General features: G+C 41.0%; 1 protein-coding gene across 1 annotated transcript in view; it reads right to left on the bottom strand.

Annotated features, from left to right (window-relative positions):
• The window catches only part of LOC126305268 (AP-2 complex subunit alpha-like), a 279,414-nt gene that overhangs the window by 108,841 nt on the left and 153,956 nt on the right, over positions 1 to 16,617 (bottom strand). The window contains exons 3-5 of the mRNA XM_049992036.1: positions 1,150 to 1,361; positions 954 to 1,042; positions 771 to 875 (exon numbers count right to left, since the gene is read on the bottom strand). Coding sequence (XP_049847993.1) covers positions 771 to 875; positions 954 to 1,042; positions 1,150 to 1,361 — 406 coding nt within the window. The remainder of the gene's footprint in view (positions 1 to 770; positions 876 to 953; positions 1,043 to 1,149; positions 1,362 to 16,617) is intronic.

The following is a 16,617-nucleotide window of genomic DNA, read 5'->3' as shown; positions in this document are numbered from 1 at the left end:
GGAAGAATGTGTTTTTATGAAGACTGCATACTGTTTCCACAACAAGCCATTATGAGTCTTCAACCTGAATATCAATTGGGTGTATCCAAACTAAAATGATTGTTATGTATCAATTACAATGCTACGAATTGAAATGCTTCTCCAGTGACCATAAAATTCTGAAATTAGGAAAACATGTGTCGAGTTATGCCAACAGAGATCAATCTCACTTTTGCAATCTTATCACTGCGAATTTCAAAGCAATGAATTTTTAAAGTAATGCATTTCTTTTTATTTTTCAACAGAAATGTCCGATAGAATAGGAATATGGAGTGGTTCCTGTATCATTTGCAAAATTTTGAAAACAAACAGGCATGGAATAGCTTTAAAATTTTACGAGCATGTTTTAGACATCTACTTCAGAATTTAAAAAAATTACTTATAGTGCAATAATCATTTAAGTAATTTAATAGTAAAAAAAAATTTACCACTGTTCAAACATAGCATATTAATCATTGAGATGACTATCATACTGACATATGAATTACATTAAATAGTCTTTAGACTTTTCATGCATCACTATGCTGCAATGTATTTAACACACACACACACACACACACACACACACACACACACGCACACACACACACACACACACAGAGAGAGAGAGAGAGAGAGAGAGAGAGAGAGAGAGAGAGAGAGAGAGAGAGAGAGAGAGAGAGAGAGAATATTGGACTAAACAATCCCTAAAAATTAGCTTTTGTTACAATGTATATTGCTGTTTCACATACCCTGAAACGAGAAGTTTTGGTATCTCATGACCAAATGCTTCAGCCATTTCTTTGCTTCCAATATTTGCTATGCACTGTAGTGCTAGACTAACATGAACTGGGTTCCTGCAATACAAATGTTACATACATTACTATGTTTATAGTAAGTGCATATTTTGCTAGACATTCATATTTGTTTCTTACCTTGATGAAAGATCATTTTTTATGCTCTGGATAATAAGTTTGATGAGATCACTGTTGGTGTTTACGAGGACCGATATAAAGAGATAACCCTTAAAATAACAAATTTTAATTAGGAGCACTGATCATCATCATCATCATCATCATCATCATCATCATCATCATCATCATCATCATCGTACATTAGATCATAACTTACAATTTGCTTTTCTGAGTATTTGTTGGATGAAAGCAGGTTAACTGCTTCCATATGGCCAAAGTCAATATCATGACCCAGTAGGAATATAAACAATAATTTACAAACATATTTCTTCTTCTGGTAACCATCTAACGTCTTATCACCTTTAAATTTACTCCTGATATTAGCCAATTCTTTGTTTATTCTTTTGATTTCTGCTTCTTTGCTTTTACCTGAAACAAAATAAAGAAAAAATAGCTATGTGAAGAGAGTTAAATACATAACTTAGCAAAAGTACTATGTACAACCATCACCCTAATATACTGGTTCTCATCGAAGTCTCATTTTACATACACATACTGTTATAAAATACCAAAAAATAATTTATGTAAGACACATGAATGTATCAATACTGAAGAAAGAATGAAGAACATGATTTAACACCCTACTGATAACAAGAAACAGTATGAACTCCAAACAAGACATTAAAAACAGTATTAGGTAAAACGTAACATTAGACAATAATTGACATAACAATTATGGGAACTTCCAATAGTGTTAAAAGTAAACTAATTAATTAACAACAAATTACTGTATTGATATTCAATTTACTGAGTAGTTTTCAGTTAACTTATGTGGAAAAATGCTTTGTGAAAATGATTCTTTCGCTAGCAATTCAACACCACTTGAGTCCATGCAGTGTTAGCAAAATTGCTCTTGTAAACATGGCATTTTTTGCCTTTTCAGTTTTTCCTTAACTCTGAAAAGCCTGGTAAAAGTCAATTCTTTTTTTCTCCATTTCTTTAATAAGGTTACTGCTGTATTGGAAGAGTTACTCCCAGATGTCAGTGTATTAGGTGTGAAGTGGTTTGGAATATTAGAGGTTTTATTCAATAACTTTTTTGTTACTTGTTTAATATTTCACCAGTTGAGTTATAAAACATATAATTTGTCATCACACAACAGACAAAGTGAGGTAAGAGAACAGAGCTTTGTGCAGTCTTATCTGACTGGATGTCACAAATGTTACATTATATTAAAACAGTGATCTGTTCTTAATGTACCTATGTCAACTATGTTATGATTACACAGAAATCATAAAAGGAATCTTACATTACATGAACAATACTGATGCTGCAAGATGCACTTCAAAAAAACTGAACCACTAAATGCAATCATTCTGAAAATATCTTCACTGTGAGTGAATAGTTCAACAACAAGGATATCAACAGATTTAGGACCCAAAGCTCAGAAATTGTTTTCTGTGACTGACACAATGTTTTCAAAGGTGGCACAACGAATAGCACATTGTAGAGTCAGTTTAGAAATTACAGATTTTCAATTGCAATCTTTACAGTGAAGTGCCATTTTTACTAGCGTAACCAAGAATCTCTCTTTCCACAGCCATATTTTTGGGATACCGTAAGCTTGGAAAACCTGTCTTAATTGCTGTGCAACCTAGGACATCCAGAGTTAACATATCACAAGATGAAGACCACATATTGTGCAGAACCTGTTATGTAGTAATGCTGCACACCAAAAAAGGACTGTTTTATCTAATATTTCATCTCAATGAAAATTGAGATTTGCATTTTAGAAATGCAGATAAAATATATGATAACCACTTACATTGAAATTCTGCATCAGTAACTGATACTACTGAAAGGCATCCTGGGAAATCCTAACACAATATTAAACATCCACTGCATATAAATGTTACTCAGGAAGCTACACTGCCATTCATCAGCATGGTGGACAATAACTACTTGAGGCATGACTGCTTGTGGTTTATGATGGTTGCAGTGAAACAACTGCTTAGTGACACAAAATGGACCCCACCCAAAGTTGGATGCAGAAACCTATTCCTACCACTGCCACCATAAATTCAACTTGGCAACAACACAGAAAATATTCAATGACTGACTGTCTACTGATTTCTGGATATAGCACCAAAGCTCTTAAATTCATTTGATACCTTATTATCACAATGAAACTACAATACTCATTTACGCTGGGATACTAAGTAGGTATGATGTTTACAGGAATGTTATACTACACAGAAATTGCTATTTTTTTTTATAACAACACTGGCCTATTGTTCATTGTTGATTGGGGAGCTCTGCACTGGTTGACAATAAAACTGCTTCAAGCCGGTGTTTAACCACTTTAGCTACTGCTTCCCATCTTGATATTCTTTGTACCACAAAAACAGAGTATTCTCTAGGCACAGGTGACTCATTAGCACTTGTCACATTGTACAAAGGCTGTGTTATTAGGACCAGACAGTTCTTTGCTGGATCCCAAGAGATCAGAAAGAGAAAGAGAGAGAGAGAGAGAGAGAGAGAGAGAGAGAGAGAGAGAGAGAGAGAGAGAGAGAGAGAGAGAGAGAGAGAGAGAGAGAGAGGGGAGGGTGGAGGGCAAATAACGTTAGAAAATTTGCAGGAACACCACAAATGCATATAGGCGAAGATCATAAAACAGTGGTGATTATTCTTTGCAACTTTGTCATTACAACATACTTGCTTTCCATGCTTTAATTTGCATCAGATATAAATACACTATCTTGGTTAAATGCAACGTCAACACTTTTCATGCACGCATATTTATTGGGAGGTATGATCTGCTGAGTTTCCTTCTCTTGTGAACATTATGTTATGCCCTGCATCTGATTTGGTTGTTTAGGAAAGTTACTGTTACTTTCAGTGAGGCAGACATAAACTTAGCTGAAGTTTTTAATCCAAAAGCTTTGTACGATTTCTGGGTGTGACAATTTCCAATTTCATGATATTATTGCTGCAGTGACCTTTCCTGAATTATGGTGCAGTTTTACATTTCTGACATGTCTTGTTCTTTCCTCCTTTCTTCTTACCCGTAAGTTATTTATGACACAGATTGTACCTTTCTTTTATGCTTATGATTGTAAGCGTTACAATTTCTTGTTGATTGGTGAACTCTGCCGCTGCTGGATAACAATAAAACTGCTTCGAACTGGTGTTTAACCACGGTAACTATTACTTCCCATCTCTGGATTCTTTGTACGACTTCAGTCCCATGGCTTTTAAGCTGAGGTTTTATTTCAGTGTGCCTTATAAATCTAATGTGCATTGCTTGTCTGCTAGTGCTTATATAACAGTATGCCAAAATCTGGGGAGGGTCCAACCTTTAATCACTCGCTAACGATTGTTATAAGAGCGTATCAGTATCTAGCTGGTTGATTGTGGTTAGTGTGTCTCATTTTGTTTTGTTTGTCTAAGCACTGAATGCTGTGCACTTCCTTGTTGACAGCCACATTTCAGATGCACAGCCTACAGTTGTAAAATGTCTATTAGTAAAACAGTAGCACCACACAAGAGGCAAAACCATTAATGTTTTGGTTCTTGTGTAGACGCCTCGATCAGGCTTACTACTTTGTGACCGTTGGTTGTTGCTTTGCATTTCCCTAGACAGTTTTGAGTGACTGCGCGTCTTGCCACACTGTATGCCGATAGGATGTAGCATCGAAGGATTGAGGTAAATTAGCAATATTCTATGTAATTTTTTTTATTGTCATAGACAAATCCTGTGAAAGCTGCAATTCTGACATGGTGCTGCTTATGTCTTGTATTAGCTAGGGCAGCTGTGAAGCTACTTTTTTGTGGCAGAAAAGGGAGGGGGAGGGAGGGTGTCACATTAGCTACCATCAGTGTGTGTCTTCCCAAAGATAACTTGCAATCGCTACCACTTTCATCATGCCGCCCGCCCCCCCCCCCCCCCCCCCACACACACACACGAAATAAACACAATGCACATAAAATATTTGTGTGTGTAATAATAATAATAACAATAACAATAAACCTTTAGCATTAGCCCAAGGAATGACCATTCAGAAAAATATAGTTTTGAAAACTTACGTCCAGAAATACAGGAATAAATGTATCTTATTATTTTATATGGTGTAAACTATGACCTTAAGTTTGCATTCATTATCAGTATTTCACTATCAATTTAAACACTAGCCTACAAACTATGATCATATGAGCAAGTAATGAAAGGAATGGCATTTGTTTCAACAGTTCTCCCTAAATTGTAAAACTCAGTTTTTTCTACTTGTAATTACTTGGAAGTCTCTCTATTTTTGTCTTCCCTTACTCAGCTTCATGTAGTTTGCCAGTTCCATCTGCAGTCTGACTAACCCTGTCATATTTCTTGCTGATAACTGGTTTGGTCAGCCAGTGAATGAATGCCTTGTTCTGGCTGTAGTGTTACTGATCAGGCCACCAGCCTATCAACAAGATCAACTGTAAGGAAACCTTTGTTAAATATAATTCCTAAGTTCTTTCATTCCTCACTATGTGGTACTCCTAGTTTTTCATTTTACTTTACACTCAAAGTCTGCTGTGAAATTTGGATATTTACGTACACTATAACAAACGCTTCTACCAAAATTTATACGGTGGGGAAGTGGGGCGGGGGGGGGGGGGGGCGCTGGAGGGGAGGAAGGTTCATGACGATTCCGTTGTCTCCCCATGGATCCGCGCTTGAGACTTGTCAGTGTTCTCTTCAGAGAATATGGGGCCGTCGGCAGTAAGCAAGGTTAACAGCAGGGACGTCGTGATCTGTAATGTTAAAGTTCTGTACTTTAATTTTCACGCAAACGGAAAAAGTTCAATGATCAAGTACAATCTGCGGCTGAAACAAGGAAGTATCTATAAACTGAGATCTTCGGGTTCAGAGCCCGGCCGCGCGGCGGCGGCAGCTATTTCTGGAGGCTGCGGTGACGCACGGAGCGGCGGCCAGGAAGGAGACAGCGGCGGCAATCAAGAGCGAGCGGCCACGCTCAATGACTTAATGACGCGTCTGTTTACGGCGTCAGTTCCCGCGTGGGCCGTGGCGGCGGCCGCCCTCTGCCGCGTGGCGCTACGCTGTCTGCCCCCAACTACCGACACCTGTTACACCACGTGCTCGCCGCTACTCGTTGGCTGGTCCTTGGAATTAAAGGGAACAAACTGCGAGGTCATCAGTCCCTTCATCCTGCATGTATTGGAGGAAAAATAATCCTCGAAAGAAGGATACAAAAAGGAAAAACTGGGAAAACCGATTGTAAGCAAGACACAATAGGGCAGAGATAAAATCACGATGAACAAGGAAGGTAATGAAGGGGTAAAGCCGGGTGAGCAGCTATGCCCAGAATGAAGTCTGAGGTCCCTCGAGTATCGGATGCGATGGCAGGCGCACCCTCTGCATACCACCAGCACCACCTCACTGTCCGTGAAGTAGCAGCACATATGACAGTTTTAGGAACAATAAAACATTAAAAACGACAAATATAAAAGAACGAGTAGAATAAAAAGGTGGGAAGGGTAGGGGCCAGGTCAGACCGCCGATCAAAGGCTGCCATGGAACCCCTGGGCCAGAGCAGGCGATCATGACTATTCGACATTGACAGCATCCGTGGCTGGACTCACAACTGGAACATTCGCCCCCCCCCCCCCCCCCCGCTCTCTCTCTCTCTCTCTCTCTCTCTCTCTCTCTCTCTCTCTCGCTCCCCCCCCTCCCTCGACAAGCACTGAAGTGTACCTTGCGAGGGCGGGGAGGGGAGGGGAGGGGAAGAGGCGGCGAGGGCGAGAGTGGGCAGCTACGTCCTCCCCTTACCCAAACGGGGAAAAAATTGAAGGTAGTTCCCCACAATAAGAAAAGTCACAGTTCATCGCTAAGAGCTGAGAATAAAATACTTCTTTATTACGATGACTATCTTCGAGCATCATCAGGTACCGAAAATCATTTAAAACATCTTATATGGAGACGTAAAAACTGTGGCATCAATTAGCGGGAAATAATCGTAAGTTTCTATTGTTGTTGTTGTTGTTGTTTAGTAAGTTGGTTGGTTAGTGCAATGTTTCAGCGATCATTTTGCACTATAGAGCGCAATGATGTGGAACAAGTCTTTACATTTAAATCGCAATTTTGTACATATGGTTACATTCTAAACATTTCCAAGTTTTTTGCCAAAGAAAAAAATACAAATGTTTTAAGTCCTTCCCACCACCCATTACAGATTTCAGTGATAGAAATTATTTCAAAGAGTAGGAGTTGTCAAGGAGAGACTCTGTGACATTATTTTAAAATTTTATTTTGGTGTCTGTCAAATTTTACATCACTTGGCAAGGGATCAAAATTTTTTGTTACAGCATTGTGCACTCTCTCTCTGCGAAAGACAACCTTAATGTCAAGTAAAGAATGTCATTTTTTCTATCTCGTATTGTAATTATGTACATCATTGTTCCTTTTCAACTGTAAAGGATTATTTACAACAGGCGCCGCGAGAGAATAAATATACTAAGCTTTAGTGAGAATGCCCAACTGCTTGAATAAATGTCTACAAGATGATTGTGAGCGAGCGCCGCATTTTATCCTTACAGTACAGTTTTCGGCAATAAACATTTTTCTTTCTTAAAAATGAGTTACGCCAGAACATTATCCATATGACGTATTGAATGAAACTAGGCGAAACATCTCAACTTAACTGATTTGTCCCTCCCCAAGATTTGCAATGATTATAAGTGCAAATGTGGCTGAAATCCAATATACTATACTGTGAATAATAAAAAGTACTACACACTGTCCATCTTCCTTGCTTATATATACGCACACATTGGTTCGAACATTGTGTGTTAAAGTAATGAATATGCTGGAAAAATGAAGGAGGTATTCGCAAACCTTACTGGCAACCTGCCCCGCCACAAAGACGTATAAATTCAGTATCAGCTGTACGAAGGCCTGAACTGTATACGTAGGCATCTGTGCTCAAATCTTTAAACTATTTTGCAATTCGCCGCTTAAGTCGCTGCAACTGGAAAGCCACATGAGTATGGGTTTGAAAGCTTCCAGGAGCGTTATAATTTCTGTTCACGATGGTTATTCTCATGTTACCAGTCAAAGTAAAACAGTAATAAACCTTAATACTGAAAGTAATCGCTGTATCTGACACCAAAGTAATATGTAGAAATCCCACACAACATACACTCTCAGTGAATAGGCGTGGACGTCCGCAGAAATTTATCCAGGGTGAGAGGGGGGCCTAGAAAGACTTAATTGCCGTCTGTGACATAAAAGAGTTGGTCAGTTTCAAGAAGCCAGGAAAAGGCAGTTTGATTTTCAAAACAAGTATTTATAGGCTTGCTGCGAAGGATGGCCACACAAACGAGCCATAATATTGTCTCATTACAATCACCTACGCAATAATATTACAACTATCTAAACGAGAGATTTAGTGAAGTCACGCGAAATCTATCGCTTACAGAAGTGTATGAGAATCCTGTAATGAATAAAAAAACTCTAATCAATTTCAGAGTACCCTCCTCCACTGCCCCCACCCCGCCCGTCGTCTAAGGTAGTAGGTCGTAGGTACATACTGTAATATCACACTTCTCTTTGTTGTGGAAAAACGCAAACCGTTTCGTGATTTTAAAAGTAGCGTTACACATTTATCATTTTGTCCCGTTCTTATTTTCTGAAATTGATTGACGATCCCTTTCGCGAAAATGACCAGGGAGCTGAGAGGCTTTACTCAAACGACGAAGGCGCAGAAGAACAGGGGTATATTTTTTTTTTATCTTAATTGGTATACGTCGTATCGGGAGGATGCAAATTGGGAAACACACGTCGATTTGTAAACTTTTACATTAGTATACGATGAAGTTCTTAAAATGTTTGCACTGCTTACACCTCTTCGATATTGCCCTTTAACGCTGTCTTTGAAGCAATGTACCTGCAGGCAGGCCACCACTCAAAAAAGGAAAAACAACGAAACAGGTTTTATAAAGGGCTATTATAAAGTGCTTTCATCACACACGAGCACAGTTTAAGGAAACGTACTCCATTTCCGTCATGCGTATCCTTTCCATGAAACTAATACGAGTTGCCTCCCTGTTCCCTTCCCACCCAACTCAACTTTCTGGGCACACTTCCGTAAATTGCTAACATACTGTCTACGAAATTAAATTTTAACGAAAATCTACAGTGTTTCATAGATTGTTGATGTTTACAGTACTGTTACGAAATACTAGCTGCCACAATAAGCTTTCGACCCTCTTCTTTTTCAACTACTTGTGTGTCCTGGCAACAGAGGTTCTCCTTTGTAACTTTTTCACAGGTTTTGTGACTCTACAAGTTCAAGACCTGTGACGAAGAATATAACGAATCAACTCTTACACAATACCACGATGGATCCATTTCAGACAAAACAGATCACGAGGTTGCCGGGTTCGAGTGGAGATTTTCTTCCTCGGAGACTGGGTGTGTGTATTATTTCATCTAATCTTCATCGACGATGGATGTCGAAGAGAGACTTGCACCAGGCGACTAAACAACTCCAGACGCTGTCACTTCATTTCATTCAACTCATAGCAACTTGTGATAGATATGGAGCGGAACGCTCGGTAAGTGTAACCTTGGAGTCTCTCTGCGAGACGCCTTTGGACCCGCACAAGGCAGGGATCCGGGGTCGAGTTCCAGTCCACTATTAAATTCTGGCTTACGTTCAACTCCACGTACACTCGGATAAGGCCAACAAATTTGGTTCAATTACTGTACGCCTTCATGATTAAACTACCCCTCCCAACAGAAGACGTGCTCGACTCGCGTGCAGCCATTTCGAATCCTGATGGTGAAAAAACATTTCGAATGCCAGTATTTGGCCGGCAAGGGTAGGAGATGATGTGGCGTTAAGTACCTGGAGATCAGAGACTACCCAAAAGCCCTAAATTAAAAACCAAATCTCGTGTTTGCTTTCGATGTTCTTGCAGACCCTCTTTATGGACGAGATGGTCATTTGTGTGATGAGGCACTGACCGCCAACACATACAAATTTAAAATAACGTTGAATCGGCACTGCGTTCAAAATCTCTGATTATAAATTTAACTCTTGCGCAGGCGCACACGGTTTAAGCCACGAAGCAGTAATATGCTTTAGTGAGTAGCCCGTTATTGCTGATTCCATATGCCTAGATTCCCGGAAAGCGTTTGATACAGTGTCCCATTTCGAAGTACTGATATAAACTATGTGATCAAAAGTATCCGCACACGGGGCTGAAAATGACTTACAAGTTCGTGACGCCCTCCAACGGTAATGCTGGAATTCAATATGGTGTTGGCCCACCCTTAGCCCTGATGCTTGCTTCCACTCTAGGAGGCATACGTTCAATCAGGTGCTGGAAGGTTTCTTGGCGAATGGCAGCCCATTCTTCACGGAGTGCTCCACTGAGAAGAGGTTGCAATGTCTGTCGGTGAGGCCTGGCACAAAGTCGGCGTTCCAAAACGTCTCAAAGGTGTTGTATAGGATTCAGGTCAGGACTCTGTGCAGGCCAGTCCGTTACAGAGATGTTATTGTCGTGTAGCCACTCCGCCACAGGCCGTGCACTATGAACAGGTGCTCGATCGTGCTGAAAGTAGCAATTGCCATCCCCGAATTGCTCTTCAACAGTGGGAAGCTAGAAGGTGCTTAAAACCTCAATGTAGGCCTGTGTTGTGGTAGTGCCACGCAAAACAACAAGGGGTACAAGCCCAGTCCATGAAAAATACGACCACACCATAACGCCACCGCCTCCGAATTTTACTGTTGGCACTACACATGCTGGCAGATGACGTTCACCGGGTATTCGCCATAGCCACATCCTGCCATCGGATCACGACATTGTGTACCGTGATTCCTCACTCCACACAACGTTTATCCACTGTTCAATGTTCACGCTCCTTACACCACGCGAGGCGTCGTTTGGCATTTGGCGTGATGTGTGGGTTATGAGCAACCGCTCGACCATGAAGTCCCATTACACATTACATCCCTCTTGAATTGTCGCCGGTCTCTGTCAGTCAACAGACGAGGTCGGCCTGTACGCTTTTGTGCTGTACGTGTCCCTTCACATTCCCACTTCACTATCACATTGCAAACAGTGGACCTATGGATGTTCAGTAGTGAGGAAATCTCGCGTACAGACGTGTGACAAGTGACACCCAATCACCTGACGTCGTTCGAAGTCTGAGTTCCGCGGAGCGCCCCATTCTGCTCTTTGACGGTGTCTAATGACTACTGAGGTCTCCGATATGTACCTGGCATTAGTTAGCAGCACAATGCACCTAATATGAAAAACTTATGTTTTTGGGGGTGTCCGGATAAAGGTATCGTCAAGAGCAGCCCAGGTAAGTGTAAGACCTCTCTTGTTCTCCATATACGTGGACGATCTAACTGATAAAGTGAGGAACAATGAGCAACAGTTTGCTGGCCACGCTGTAGTGTCGTCTGTGAGTGACAGTTGGTGCAGGAAGATACAGGGTGACTAATACAATTTCTATTTCGTATAATTGCATTTTCCTATCAATGTTTAAAAATTCAAGGTAATGAAAATGTGTAGGGAAAACAAATCTGTAATGCTCGGATACGGAAGTTGCGGTGTACTGTTTCACAGTCATGTCGACTTAATGTTTGGGTGTAACACTAAAGCGATATGAAATGGAAGTAACACAAATGATCCGTAGTAGGGAAGGTTTATTGGGAGAATTCGTGTAAGTTATACATAAAGGAGGCCGCGTACGGGACTGTTGTACGACCCATTCTTGATTACCGCACTTGGGTTTGCGATTCCCCTAGGTCGGATTAAAGGAAGAATTCGTAGCAATTCTGATTTCAGACGAGTAGGTTCGATAAACCACAAATGTTACCGTAATGCTCCGTGAACTGAAATGGGAATCCCCGAAGGAAAGGAAACGTCCTTTTCGCGAAGCACAACTGAAGTTTCGAGAACCGGCATTTGCGACCGACCGCAGAACCACCCTGCTGCCGCTAACATTCACCTCGCGCAGTGACAGTGAAGGCGATACAAGAGAAGTCACAGTCCTTTCGAAAGCGCACGGATTCTTTTCCGTACGTTCCAGGTGTGATTGGAACAATAAAGATTTGCCTAGCACTGGAACACGGGATCCAACTCGACAGTACGGATGCAGACGTAGACTGCAAACTGAAGGCGACTGCAAATCGCCATACAGCACCAAAAGTCTCCCACGCACAATAAAGGTGATAATGTTTTGTGAAATTATCTGTCTAAATATAAGAAAGAAAAAACGAGTAGATTAAGGAAACATTTGACATACCTCATTTGCTGCAAATGATTTCGAGCATCATTCAAAGGCTCGTCATACGTTTCTCTAGCCTATTTTATTTCTTAGTTTTAGACAAATTATTTCACAAAACATTTGATCGAAATTTTTGTAATTATTTTATTTTCAAATTTATACCAGAAAACGTGACAACTCATTTGCCTTCCTAGCGGTTTCTGTTCTCCAAATACCCTGACTTTAGTGCTTGATTCGAAGGAAATCATTTTGAAAGTTAAGCATCACACCAACGCAAATTTTTATGCGCAAAATACTTACGCCTTGAAAATATGAACTTTTTCGCACTTCATTTTCTTAGTGCACACCTGTTCGTTAAAGATTTCTATTTTCCCCTCAACCACAAAGTTTTCCTGAACTGCCCTGATTAAAGCTTTTTGTTTGTTTGTTGCAAAAATAGACATCAAGTTTGTCAATTTGATACCCTATTTGCCCAATGCACTTTCTTCGTTTGACTATGAAAAAAAGAAAACACACGATTGTGTAACTAACAGAGATTGCTCTCACTCTGCTCAAACATTTGACCAAACGGGTCTATGAATACATCAATGTACACTTCTTATAAATTACTCCAACGAGTACTGTAATATATGAATGGAATGCCGTGCATCACACCACCAACGAATTAACGAAAAGATGACTGGATTCAGCGTCAGCTTTATAGCATTGCAACGAAGATCACTAATGTCAGTAAGACCATACAGTTTCTGGGGATTTAACGGACTGAATATTTTACATAGGAGTACTGTTGCCGTGTCTAGCCACAGTCAGACAACATGGGCTGTCCCGAGAATTTCAGCGTTACGTATCGCGCTGGCCCGGTTCCGAGAGCACGAGGAATCGGATGGGTGAGCACGCAATCTGAGAATATAAATGACGTCATCCTTATCGCCTAGTGGTGCTGTTCACTTTCCACGAGGAAGTAAATTTGGACTAACAAAGCTGCAAAAAATTTGTGCGCGCGTTCGCGCGAGCACGCACGCACGCACGCACAGCGAATACTCGCCCGTAGCGACGCGAGAAGCATCAAATTTCAGCGGAAAGAAGTACTTCACGTTTTCTAATTGAACCGAGCGCGCGTGTCAATGTTCTTCCACGAGAGAAGCTTGCGGCCACATTAGTCTGCTCTAGTTTTATGGATTTGGGGACAAGTAACTTTCCCCATACACAGTGCTCGCAGCTTTGTAATAGAGTCAATTGTCGAACAACATTTCATGGTTTCTAAGAACCATTGTGTTAAACAGTTATGTGTACTTTGAGAATGTATCCGGAAGGTAGGCGTATGTGACATTCATTTGCGCGTCTTTTTCGTGTAAGACTGACGAATTTGCTGAAGGCAACCATTCGGTTCCGGTAGCCCGCACGTAAGGCACGGTAAAGAAATATCTTGTGGCTCACAGCCTGGTCCAATCCTCATTGCGGTGGCTATCATGCCCACATCACTGTTTATTTGTTGAATCGCGTCATCTGCTTCCAGAGGCCAAGTGGGACTCTGAACATTTTCTTCCGCAAAGAATATGAGTCAGTAACAACGAATCTAACACGAGACCAAGTAAGAGGCGCTTATTTAAGCAGCAAAGCGTGAACTTACGAAAACAAATGATCGATCACCATCCGGCGAAAGCCACGTTCCTTCCTAGCACTTTGCTCCAATAGGCGAAATGTGGATCGTTGGTAAACGCACATCTTTATTAGTACGTGGCATTGTTGAACTTGAAAACAATTACAAACTTTTCAAAAGTGACGCGAGGGAGGGAGGGAGGAAGAGAAAGAGTCGTTAGCGGCATAGCACTAGAGAGGAAAAGAATTGGGGGGGGGGGGGTGAATGTTCCCTAGCGGAATTTTTCTTCTATCAACCCTCTCAGGCTTAATTCCAGCAGTTTACGTTGATCTACGACTCCCAGTTTCCGGGAAACTTGTGTCACTTGTCCATTCTGGTACAGTGCAGCAGTTAGTTACGGAAACATCTGAGATAATTTGTTGGTAACTGAACTTAACACTCTTGTAAGCTGACCGAACTATTTGACCATTTTTTTCTCACTATTCTCTTCTGTGAATTACCGTATTTCTCGCTAAATAGTCACAGCACGCGTTTAAGTGAAAAATGCGTAGAGTAAAAACAATTAGAAGAATTTAGATTTCACGGGCATAGTCAGATTGTCGCGGAAACTGCAGCCAGAGCACTAACACCAGGTATCACCTACTATATTTATTTGTTCAAAATGATGATTCGGCTGACGGAACGTTGCTACACACAAACGTGAAAGAAACCAAGCAAGAGATACTACTAAATGTTACTGATATTAAAACTAGCTGAGGTGTTATCTGGGCAGCACTCGTCCTATTTTATCAGACAGCTCATGTCATGGAGATTGAAATAGTCACCACTATCTTCTATACGTGATTGCCATTTTCTGAGGGCAGGGTGAAGCGGTGGCTGCCTTGGACATAGGCTAAGGTTGATTTCCAAATATTTGTCGCTCATTAACGCTTCGTGCCGATATGAGAGTGAGGGACACACTACCCGGATCTCGGCCTTGGACTAACATTCCACTTCCAACTGAGACACTGGAGATGTGTGTCAAAAACTCTAACCTTTCATCAGAGTCTACATCACTGCAGGAACGCTACTAATAGTGATTATTATCCGGCGATACACCACCGGAGAAACCGCACGTAGACTTAATTATGCGTGCATTTCCATTTCAAATAAATTGCAAAGAAAGCTTTGCACACCTATTTGACTTCACTGCATGTTGGAATCTGAAACCTCTTTTTGAATACGCTGTTGATCATAAGAAATCGGGAAGTACAGTTACCTGTGCCCCCAATCATGAAGGGGACACTGTGGCTTGTTTATAACTGTACAGTCAAAGTGCCTCTAAGGGCCATTTCAAGCTCGTTCCATGTACATACTTCAACATTTTGGCACGAAGGATTGTCAGTAGGTGAAGTGGCCCGGCGAACTGGTGTACACCACAGTATTTTCAACCGCTTTCTTTAAGATACAAAACATAGATGTGCCTCGTAGTGGCCGCTACCTACGAATTACGTAACACAGAATTGCACGCTTTCTTTTCGGTTGTTAATGGGATGGCTGTGTCGAACGAAATCTCCACATGACCTGTGTAGCCTGCAGGTGTTAATTACGAGGAATAAAACAATCGCCCCTCCCCACCAACACCGAGGTGCGCGACGGAGGTGGGCAACGCAGCACGAAGAATGGAACATAATCAATCATTCTCGATAATTGTAAGATGTCTGCGTATTAATACAGAAGAATGTGAAGGCAGCCACATACCAATGCACATCTCGGTAATTATATAATTAAGCAGGGACGTGGAGTCACGCATAATTTGACCTAGTATCTATTGGGGTTGTTCGTTGCCTCTCATCGCTATGGAGGGTAGTCTGTGTGCTGTGCAATATTGCAACAAGATGCGCCAATGAACGGGGAGGGGGTACATATTTTCGACCGACACCGAGATGCACCCACCTGGGACCGTAGCGGTTGTGACGAAGTAACAATGGGCGGTACAGCAAATAGTTTACAGATGATGTTGCGCGCCATAAGAGGATTTGTTTTACCCCCTAAATCGTCAGCTTGTGGTATTAAATGATTTCACTTAAAAGATATTACGAAGTACAATCAGTGTGTTATCGTCGTCGTCGTCGTCGCTGCTGCTGCTGTTGAAAGAATATATCGCCACTGAAGTGTTAAATTGTTCCGTTTTCCTTTTGCACGATGGAAGTATATTAACGATGGTTTGGAAATTGTGTGACATTAAATTTCAAATAATCACAGTGCAATACAGTTTGTTTTTATTTAATCAAGAGAGCTTTACATCTTGATTATAACGGATGTCTCAAAGGAATGAAAATGCGCCTGAAGCGGCATAATTTTTACTATCGTACGAACTTCGACGAAAACACTATCTGCTGTCAGACTCGGGCCCCAGTAAGACTTTGTATACTGGATCTGTTTCTATAAACATTTTCTGAAAGAGAATCGTCAAATTCTTTGTCTATAAGTAGGAAATAAAACAGATTTGAGAAACACTTTCCGTGCCTTCGAATGATGCGCGAAATCAATCACAGCAATTTGAACACTGAATCAAAAACATGATTAGCATTGCTTTGCAAAATCAAGTGTTTAAATGTTTGAAACCATAAATAACCGTATCATTGGAACCATCACACATTAGTTGCCTAGAAAGAGCAGTAACAAGGAGGATCTGACATGTGATGCACTGATTTCGATCAATTTTGCAAGGACACTGAATATTACACACACACACACACACACACACACACACACACACACACACACACACACACACACAC

The sequence above is a fragment of the Schistocerca gregaria genome, unplaced genomic scaffold, assembly GCF_023897955.1.
Source record: "Schistocerca gregaria isolate iqSchGreg1 unplaced genomic scaffold, iqSchGreg1.2 ptg000304l, whole genome shotgun sequence".
Lineage (NCBI taxonomy): Eukaryota > Metazoa > Arthropoda > Insecta > Orthoptera > Acrididae > Schistocerca > Schistocerca gregaria.
This window is presented reverse-complemented; position numbering and strand designations above follow the sequence as displayed.